This window comes from Mesoplodon bidens (genome assembly GCF_964165515.1).
Source record: "Mesoplodon bidens genome assembly, chromosome: 2".
Taxonomy (NCBI): Eukaryota; Metazoa; Chordata; class Mammalia; order Artiodactyla; family Ziphiidae; genus Mesoplodon; species Mesoplodon bidens.
This window is the reverse complement of record NC_138177.1, coordinates 73,724,599-73,735,374: the sequence shown is the minus strand read 5'-3', so window position 1 is coordinate 73,735,374 and position 10,776 is coordinate 73,724,599. Positions and strand designations below refer to the sequence as shown.

Genomic DNA, 10,776 nt, shown 5'->3' with positions numbered 1-10,776 from the left:
GCTGGGCCACTCACCATCACTTCTCCCAGCTCTCAGGTGAGGCATTTGACCCTTTTGCGCTCCTAACATCTGGGGCTGTAAACCTGTTGCTGGATAAATATCACTGAGCAAACCCCCCCAGACAATCCTTCTATTCATGCAGGTGTCCTGGGGTCGCAGCTGTTGGTACATGTGTGTGCACGCATGCACAGATCCCACCCCCCTTCCCTCACACACGTACACCTGATCATGTGCTCCAGTGGAGCACAGCTTGTTTGGATATAAGATGAAAACTCTGCAGAAGCCGTTGTTTTTAGAAGGCTGCTTATCTCTCCAGAATATGCCAATTTTGGCTTGTCATTCATCTCAGAGCAAGCATGGTGCATACCCAGGGCAAAGCACCCTGTTCTGTGTTTGAAGCAACCTGCATCCTCAGTGAAGCTCAGGATGCGGCCGACACTGGCAAACTACCTGAACTGACAGCACTCACATCCCGATTCAGACCGACTCAACGTGCATTTAGGAAGTGCCTACTGTGTGCAGGGTGAGGTACCAGGTCCCTCTTTATTTGGGTCAAGTGCAAACCAGAAGAGACCTGGGTTGACTGTGGGATGTGTATGTGTGTACATGCACACGCTTGCAAATACACGGGTTTATACGGGTATTAATGTTGGATGGAAAGTCTGGCTTTTGATTTGTCTATTTTTCTTTCAGTCTCAGTTGTGTTTTATGACTGCGCGAGGGATGGCAGGAAAGCATGTCTGTCTTGGCAAAAGCTGTGGGCAGCTCTCCCTTACTTTGTCATCCAGGGGCTTCCTTAGACAGAAGGAACGCAGACAGGTGGGCTGGAGGACCCCGGGGTGAGGAACCCATCCCCCCAAGCCTGACACCATGCCCTCCCTCCGCGGGACCCTCCTCCAGGCTGGCTTCACTGCCGGCTACTTCAGTGCATCTGAGCTCCCCCCCCACCACCACCACCACGTGAAGACCTGAGATTGAACGTGGGTGTCTGTTCTCCACCAACTGTGCCGCAAGGGCCCTACCAGAGGCGTCGCTTCCTGTCATCTCCTCTTGCTGCTCCCGAGTAGAGGCACCTAAACAGAGATCAGATTTCTGGTTTCAAGGCATATCAAACCAAGCACGCTGAATGAACATGAGTTAGTTAATTAGCTCGGTCTCTCTCCTTTACGTTTCCTGGTCTGCATGTTCCTTGATGGCAAAGCGACCAGGAGAGAGTTGATTTGCATCTTAAGACCTATGGGTAATGCTTCTGAAGTGGGGAGTTTTATTTAGCAACTGCTTGAACTCGTGTACGGGGTTGGGAAGGAGGTGGAGCTGACCCCGATTGGGCTGTCGGAGAGTGGGGTGTGGGTGGTGCCCACTGCCACGCTGACGCCCCGGGCCTCCGTGAGGGCAGACAGGAACTGCCGCTGCTGCTGGCGCAGGGTGTCCGCGATGAGCAGGGGCAGGGAATTGATGCTGGCGGTGAGGTGCTCCAGCTTAGACTCCAGACTGCCGATTTGTTTCTCCAGATCTTCGCTCCGATCATTGAGTTCTGTGATTAGGTCATACATGACGTTCTGCATCTGTTTGGAGAGACAGGGAGACGACAGGTCATTGCAGAGGAATCTGCAATGGAAAAAATGAAATACTCCTCCAGATTACACTTGAAATACAACTCCTCCAGGGATCAACTTCCACACCGGCCGTGTCGGATCTGGCCAAGGACAGAGAAACAGTTTACTTTCCTGAGGACTTGGAGGCTCAAATGGCACAGTGGGTTTGTATGTCTGTGTTTTTGTTGTTGTTTTACTACAAAAATAATGTATATTACTTATAAAAATAGATTAGAGAATATATAGACTGGAAAGGCAGCACTTTCTTCTTAAATAGAACAAGTCCCTGAAGTGTCCTCAGGTTCTTACTTCGTCCAACCTCTCAGCTCATATGGCAATGGCACCTACTGATGAAAGAGACGGCTCTGTGGTGGGGAGCGGACAATGCAATAGACTTACCACTGGTAGGCCAGGGCTCAAGTACACGTCTGCCACTCACTAATAATGTGCCTGCCCTCATGCCCCTTAACCTCTCTGCTTGGTTTCCTTATGAAATAGGAGTTAATAATAACAACACATAGTTATAAAGCTGTTGCTCCCCCTGGCCCCAACTTTCAACACAGCAGCCAGAATGTACAACGTACAACGTAACTCACTCAGGACTGGGCTGTAGTGAAAGGGAGCTGCCTCGCTGAGGTTACAGCCCCTCTGCTGCCTGGTCAATGAGGAGGGACATTGCCTCAATTTGGGACACCCCTGAAGGGCCAGTCCACCTCCGGAACTCCCGTGGGTTGGTCGAGGCCTTTGTCAATCGTATCACAGTTCAGACTCTCCCTCTGCCCCATCCTGCTTCCCTTGCTCCCCAACAGGTGCTGTCCTGATGGTGCCCCCAGTAAACCTCCTGCTCTCGGTGCCATCTCCCAGCGTCCCAGGGACCCGCCCTGTCACCACTGCTCACTCCCCACACATCCCATGGCCGACAGCCTCACCTCCTCTCAGCCTCCCCTTAAAAATCATCTCCCCCCCATGCCCTTGTTAATACGGCACCTTGTTCCCACCCCTACCCCGATCCCGCTAAACCTGCTCAACTCTTTTCTTCATGCCACCTTCTAATACACTAGCTAATTTGCTGTTTCTTCGCTTATTATTGTCTGTTTTCTCCCACTAGAAGGAAAGCTCCAGGGCAGGGACCTTCACCTGTTGTGTTCACGGATGTGTCCCAAGGCCTTAAAACAGCATCTGGCACATAGGGGATGCTCAACTAACATTTTTTGATGGACAAGTGTACATAAACATGCCTAGCAAGGGGGTCTGTCATACATGGTCGGCACTAAAAGATGTTGGTAGAACTAATGAATGAATAAAGTGCTGGCACAGGGGAAAATCACCGTCCCTTCCATCCTTTGGCCAATGTAGGAGTTTAACTGATGGGAAAAGACCTTTTGCGCCACAGATTATTTCCATATACCTGGAAAGTTTCTCAGCGTTTCCCACCGAGACCTGAGTGGCTGAAGGAAAGGAGAGAAGACTCCCAAGGGGGCCCAGCCCAGGGCCTGCCTCTGGAGAACAGGTGTTCTGTAAGCTTTTGTGAATGAACATTGAACAAGGTCGTGAGAGCAGGGGAGCAAAAATGGGGTACATCTAGGGAACTGCCAATAAAATAAAATGTTAATGTAATAAAATAAACGTCTTCTGAGAGTTAAGTTATAAAACCGGGTCAGAGCAGCACTAAACAAAGGCAGCTTGTGCCAAGTGCACCATTTTCGGTCCTACATCTGCTCTTTGCCAGTGCTCCCTGGTTCCGTGAGAGGCCACTCATTCAGGCTGTTCCCACCTGAAACCTGGGCGTCATCCTCTCCCTCAGCCCCCATATCTCACCAGTACAAAGTCCTGCCCACCCTACATCTAACTATCCCTCAAATTCAATTCATTTAATTGAAATGAAACCACTTTTGTTCCAAACTGTACCACCATGGTTCTGACTATCCTCTTACCAGGCAACTTTCTGCTTATAATTTGGCCTCCCGGGTTGGTCTGTAGAGCCCTTATCTATGTGACAGTCACATTTCTCCCTGCAAACTAACAAGCGACATCAGACTTGGGAGCAAGACTCTTGGGAGACTTCATGCTCTTGGGTGTTCCTGTGGGCCAGGTTGGCAGTTGCTTTGTACCCTCCCAAACCCCACCTGCAGGCACTGTGGCTCTAGGGGCTTCTGGTCATCTGCCAGTGACACCCTGATCCTATTTTACCTGAAATTTCAAGTTACTCCAGGAAGATGCAGAAACCATGGGTGCCCGCGGGGGCCAAGGTAGTAGGGAATGAGGTGAACGAAAAAAAAAGTAAAGGAAGGTGGCAAAATATGAGAAGCCAGAAAGGAGATGGGAGAAGGGGGATTGAAAACGTAGTGATACCTTCCCACCAGGAAATTGGCTGCAGCCCCAAAGGGAGCCGTCACAGAGGTGGAGTGAGGCAGCTCTGCCTTTGCAAAGGGCAGGACTCTTCTGTGGCCTCCTCAGAGGAGAGCGTGACTTTAGAAGCAAGAGTGCTTCCTTCATTAATTAACATTCACAGAACCTCTTCAGGGTGTATGTTCTTCCCAGAATGTACGACACCACAAATCTATTTGACCGCAGGGACACCCTAACGAGCTCTGGACTGAATCTGGGCCCCTGGGTCTCAGCCCCAGTGCTGCAGCTCTCCAACAGCCTGACCTTGGGATGGTCTCTTTGTTTCTCTGGACCTTGGTTTCCTCATCTATATTCCTAATCAGAACTACCACATGCAAAACCGTTATAGTTCACAAAGCATTTTCACAGATACCATCTTATTTGATCAGTTGAGCCTCAGATGTGGGGAATGATTTTTACACTTCAATGGAAGACACTGAAGCTAGCATATAAAGCATCCCAGCGCTCCCCCACCCCATCTCTGCCACCCTATGAGCGAGCTCTTCAATACAGCAAGTGTTATGTGGAGGCCACACGCCCTTTTCTTAATCTAGAAAGGACCAAAGGACAGGCGTGGAAGGTGGTGAGCTGGGAGGACGAAGCACAGAAAGAAAAGGGAGAGAACCCAGTGTTATTATTGTCTCCCCTGTTCTGTTGCTTGGTGACAGGATACCAGGGGGAAGGTGGACCAGTGTGAGAGACGCTAAGCTGCTGCCAGGACCTTGGCTGAGTCTCCTGGGAGGAAAGATGAAGACTGGATGGATGTCAGAGTGCACCCTCCCTGCAGGTCCCACACCACTCCTGGTAGCCCTGCAGACGCTCTCCCTTCACCCTCTCCTCCACACCCTTTCTTTCCAGGTAACTTGCTCCCAGGTTATTGATGGTTTAGTTCCCCCACCCAATTCACATGAGCCTCTTTCCAGTTCACTGAGTTTTTTGCTTCACCCAGTCTGCTCTGCACGGGGCCCTGTCTCTGTGAGAGGCGGTGGCTGGCACTGAAGAAACGCAGGCTTGAAAGTCCAGTGTGCCCGCTATTCCCAGGAGAACACCAGCCACAGCCTGTCCTGCCAGGTGAGAGGGGAGGCAGAAACATGGCTACCTGTAAAAGAAACATCTCGGGGCTTGTTGGGCTACTCCTGCACCTCCCAGCGTGGGTCCCCAGCCATGTTTGCCCTACCCGACCCCCTGCTGGCCTCAGCTGATTGGCCCAAGGGTGGACACGTGACTCAAACGGGCCAGTCATCTCGTCCCTTCTGAGAATTTAGAATTAAGACCAATAGGAGGATGGCCAATCCGTCTTTGCCTGTGGCTAGAACTAGAGCATGTACTCTCTGGATAGGGCCCTGCCATGGTCTGCCATGGAGACAGGGGGCATAGAAAGTTGTCAGGAGGTGCGGGAGAGGGAGAGAGAGAGAACTGAAACAGGCACTTGAACAGGAGAGAAAAGAAGGTGAGCGAATACTTTCCAGGGTGAGGGGCACTTCTAGGTAGTTCCTTCCTGAAGTCTGATCACATGCCTGCCTTGAGGTTCTACCTGGAATGAGACTTCCTTGTATCCTTATAATAAACACCTACATTTTAAAACCTACTTCCAATGGGTTTCTGATAGTGGAACCCAAGAGTTTTAAGCAATGCACCCAAGACCATGGGGGGCTCCCTTCTGCACTTGGGCGTTCCATTCACATCCTTGCTTCCTCCTGGCTCTCAGGAGCCCTGCACTCCACCACAGCGCCCCCTCCAAAGCACACAGCCTGTGGGCTTCTCCCCACCTGTGCCAGCAGCACATTCCCTGATTGAAGTCCTCCCAAGCTTAGGAGGCCCTTTCTTTGGCCTGATCCCTTCATTGAATAAGGCGCCTGCACGTGGCCCAAGAACTGGCAATTTCTCTGATTGCACCATCTTTTCAAAGGGGGCTTAACTGGCCTGAGGGAACTTCTCTTGCTTACCCAGGGAATGTGTTCCATGATGATAATCGACATCTGCTGGAGTGTTCTGACAGCCTGGCCCTGGGCTATATATTTGATATACAGTTTCTATCAAGAGGCAATGAGAGGGCTTCTCTGGTGGCGCAGTGGTTAAGAATCCGCCTGCCAGTGCAGGGGACATGGGTTCGAGCCCTGATCCGGGAAGATCCCACATGCCGCAGAACTAAGCCCGTGCGCCACAACTACTGAGCCTGTGCTCTACAGCCCGCGAGCCACAACTACTGAGCCCGCACACCTAGAGCCCGTGCTCCACAACAAGAGAAGCCACCGCAATGAGAAGCCCGCGCGCTGCAACGAAGAGTAGCCCTCACTCGCCGCAACTAGAGAAAGCCTGCGCTCAGCAACGAAGACCCAATGCAGCCAAAAATAAAAAACAAATTAAAAAAAAAACGGAGGGGAGGGGAGGGGAGGGGAGGGGAGGGGAGGGGAGGGGAGGGGAGGGGAGGGGAGGGGAGGGGAGGGGAGGGGAGGGGAGGGGAGGGGAGGGGAGGGGAGGGGAGGGGAGGGGAGGGGAGGGGAGGCCCTTTCTTCATTGGCGCCTACACTCAGCTCTGCCAGCAGTGCAGCCTCCGATTCCTTCACTCCAGAGATTTGCAAAAGGAGAGAGTTCCTTTACAGTATTTACAGCAGTTCAGGGCCAGAAACACAGAATGACAGTAGGGCTCTCAAAGGAGGGCTCTCGTTTTTGGCATCTTCATGAGAAAGAAAGAAATGCACCCCTCACCACCACCACCACCACCAATTTGCGTCCAGAAAAGCTGAGTTGTAAGGACTGCAGGATGCAAGAAAATGAGTTTGCAATTATAACAGCAAACAGGAAGGATCCTCCTAGGTGTGACCCAGGCAGCAGCATCGCCATTATCACCATTTGGTCTCGTCAGTGTGCTTCACCCTGTGCAAACTCAGTGTACAGCTAATCAAGCAACACACCGAAAAGATGTAGTAGGTCAGCTAATTAAATCCCAGCAAAGACTGACCTGAGTGACTGAATTTAAGAAACACATGCCAGGGGCTTCCCTGGTGGCGCAGTGGTTGAGAGTCCACCTGCCGATGCAAGGGACACGGGTTCGTGCCCCGGTCTGGGAGGATCCCACATGCCGCAGAGCGGCTAGGCCCGTGAGCCATGGCCGCTGAGCCTGTGCATCTGGAGCCTGTGCTCCGCAACGGGAGAGGCCACAACAGTGAGAGGCCCGTGTACCACAAAAAAAACCAACAAAAAAAGAAACACATGCCAGGTTTTAAAAGTCAACAACATGCACTAGTAGATTGCCAGTGTCAAGAACTCGAACCCAGATGATTTTTTAACAAAGGAGGAAGCAGTCTTTACTTTCCTGGTCCTGCACTGTCCAGTTTGGCCAAGGCCAGGCCTTCACAACCACACCTGAGAAATTGAAATGCCAGCACCTGAGAACCCTTTACGGGGTCTTTGGATTTTGCCACTCACCTTGGAAAGGTCCACCAGGGTGTTGGCTTGGTCGCTCAGCTTCCTCTGCTCCATCTTGACGCTCCTCAGTCTGCGGGAAAGAGTCGTAACAGCAATGCTCTTCAGGCGCTGGGCTCAGCCCCACGGGCAGATTCCACACCCACATCAATTCATCTGGTTTTGGAACCCAGCCCAGGACCTCGAACATGGGTGACAACTGACCAGAATCAAGGGCTTGGCAGGTCCCCAAGAAAGCAAACTCTTGCCTCCACGCGTGCCTGCCTTCAGTCATTATAGCTTCCTCACCACTCTCAGACCATTTCCCGGCTTCTATGCCTTTATCTAGGCTGTGCCTTCTACCTTAAGTGCCCTACTCTCAGCCTTTCAGGGTTTTCCCAAGCCTCCAGGTCAGAATAAATGTTTTCATCCTCTACTTTTAAAAATCCACTATACTTTTTAAATACTTAGCTTATAGAAAGCACTGACCACAATTTGTTCTGCTTCCAGTTGTAATGTGTGTGGGGGTGTGTGTGTGTGTATGCGTGTGTGTGTGTGTATGCGTGTGTGTATGTGTGTGTGTGTAGACTATGAGAGACCCCTGAGGCTCTTACCTAATATTTACCTTCCATAGCAGTCTGTCCAATGTCTGGCAGTGGCAGGTGCAATAAGTGAATAAACAGACTGATCTGCGTCCAGCTCACCGCCCCCTAGTGGTTGTTGAGTGGAAAAGAATGGATTTCTCCTGCTCCTCTAAGTATACAAGAAGATACTGATGGAGCTCTGGGGAACCCACCACTTCTAATTTGGTCCTCTGGTGGCTGAGCTGCCCCGGCCTACTCACTGGTGGATTGCTTGGAGGAACTTCCTCTGGTGTTTCCTGACTTTGGCGTGGTCAATCTTCTTTAGCAGCTTTGTGTGTTTATAGATTAGCCACGTTTCCCGAAGGACATTGGCTGCAGCATTCTTGATCTAAGGAAAAGTAAATAAAACAGGCTGCTATCAGGTAAATTTCCCTAGGTTCACATAACATGTTTTTTATGTCTGTCGATATAGTCTACCTTATAAGGAAATGATTCTGCAACGATCTTTTTCCTTAATGAAATCATGAACTCTTAGAAAGGATCATTCAAATTCATCTCTTATTAATCCTGTATTGGACAGAGTAGACTGGAGCCCGAAGTTGAGGGGTGGATCCTGTCTCTTTCTTAATTATTTCAGGCCTGCCTATCGACTGTTGATGCTATATTTAGATAGGCTACATTACCAAGACCTGGAGGCCTGGGGCACACTTTGAATAGATAAATATGTACCATTGCTGCCCTTGGATGCAGAGTTCCATGCTCTATGTGGGATTTCTATTTAGTGTACATGGTACATTTCTTGGATTCACAGAGTAAACAGATTTCCTATCAGCTAGATATTTTATTTATTTAAAAATTATTTAAAATTTATATACCATCTTTAAAGGTTACTTTCCATTTACAGTTATTACAAAACATTGGCTATATTCCCTGTGTTGTCCTATACGTCCTTGAGCCTATCTTACACCCAGTGGTTTGTTTCTCCCACTCCCCCAACCCCTATGTTGTCCCTCCCTGCTCCCCACTGGTAACCACTAATTTGTTCTCTTTACCTGTGAGTCTGCTTCTTTTTGGTTATATTCACTAGTTTGTTGTATTTTTTAGATTCCACATATAAGTGATATACAGTATTTGTCTTTCTCTGTCTGACTTCTTTCACTTCAGCTGGAGATTTTACAAGGCCTCTTTGAGGAAATGTCTTTCCCACCGAATAGAACTCTAGGTATTAACAAGTCCATTGTTTCCTTTCCCAAATGGCAAAAAACATTTACACTGCAATTTTACATGTAAATGTAATTGGCATAAAACTGAAATCATTTCCAAGCAGTATCTGAAAATCAGTGAAGATATTTTGGTGTGAAACCAGAGCTGCCTCTTTCCCAAGGCTGGCTCTTTCACTGCACTGCAATCACACATTTCAACATATGACGCTGTCATCTGTTGACATGGAAACCACTGATATCACCTGGCTCACGACAGAGCTGAGACATATCAATGGCATCCAGATGGCAGGGGACAAAGTTTTAATCCAAACACAGACATCTTCAGCAATTAGTAACAAGAGCAAGAGGAAACATTTCTTATTAAGCACAAGCTAAACAGATTTTTGATTAACCGTTCCCATTTCTGTCAGCCATACAAACTGGCACAGGCCCACAGGCCCAGGGCCTGGAAGTAAGTAGGCCAGCCTAGTAGAAATCAGGTTACTAGCCAGGAAGGATTTTAATAAAATTGGAGAGTACAGGCCTGCTTCTTCAGACTGACATCAACAGATGGGACGTTGTTAAAATACTGAGACGTGTGGGAAGGCCTGGGAAACATTGTTTTGCAGGCTGATAACTTCTGTGTGTATGTTTAAAAAATTTATTACTAAGGCTGGATTATATTTTCCATTGGCGCTGAAGTGATATTCTAAAAGAACAGCTAGGTCTTCTCAGAAATGTCTAAGTGACATAAATACTGCCTTTTTGTTCAGTAAAAATCTACCGTGAAGATGGTTTTAAATGACTTAATTGTCCACCTTTGGTACTTTCTTGCCTGAAAGGAAGCAGGTGGTGGTGAGAAGAAGCTGGAAATGGTAAGTGCCCAGGTGAGGAGGGGGAAAGTAGAGGAGGGTGTGGTCACTGGGGTTCTGTCCAGGAGCTGGAGTGGACATCAGCCTCCTGGCAAAAGAAGCAGCATAGAAGGGAAGGCTTTCTCTCTGTGGAGTGCCTACTCCTGCTGCCCTTCTGTGGGGAGAGGGCAACTTGACAGGTGGTTTTTTCAGTTTCCCTAGGTACTTAGCCTCCAAGGAAAGCCTCACAGAAGAACAGGAGGGAAAAACCTGCCCAGCATGTATGATGATCGGCAGAGCCCCAGTTACACGGGTCTTGTCTTTGGAACACTGACAGAGCCATGGAATGTCAGCGCTGATGAGCCTTTGACAACTGTCTCTGTGTTGGTGTGGAACAAACATTTGAAATTGGAGAGGCTGCCGGTGACTCCTTCCTCTGCCAGTTTAGGAGTAAGTGCTTAACTATCTATAAGAAGGGAAAAATAAATCCTTACCTTAAGGGTTGTTATGAGGCCCAAATGAGGCAATAACCATGGTGCTGATGGTGCTGAGCCTAAGAGCGGACATCTACCAGGTGCCACTTTACATATGTGTAAACTCATTTAATCTTCACAACAACCCTCTAAGGAAGGTACTAATATTATCCCCATTTTACAGATGAAGAAACTGAGACAGAGACCAAGACCGTAAAGTTATAAACGGCAAACTGAGTCAATGTGGATTTAAGTGTTATAGAAACTATAAAGTACCA

At 49.0% G+C, this 10,776-nt stretch overlaps 1 protein-coding gene across 1 annotated transcript in view; it reads right to left on the bottom strand.

The window, feature by feature from the left end:
• Positions 1-1,214: 1,214 nt before the first annotated feature.
• KCNN3 (potassium calcium-activated channel subfamily N member 3) overlaps positions 1,215-10,776 on the bottom strand; it is a gene marked incomplete at its 5' end in the record, with an annotated part of 169,818 nt that continues 160,256 nt past the window's right edge. Inside the window, 3 exons of the mRNA XM_081224313.1 lie at positions 1,215-1,565; positions 7,413-7,482; positions 8,233-8,360. Of these exons, the coding sequence (XP_081080439.1) occupies positions 1,269-1,565; positions 7,413-7,482; positions 8,233-8,360 (495 nt within the window). The 3' untranslated portion in view covers positions 1,215-1,268. The remainder of the gene's footprint in view (positions 1,566-7,412; positions 7,483-8,232; positions 8,361-10,776) is intronic.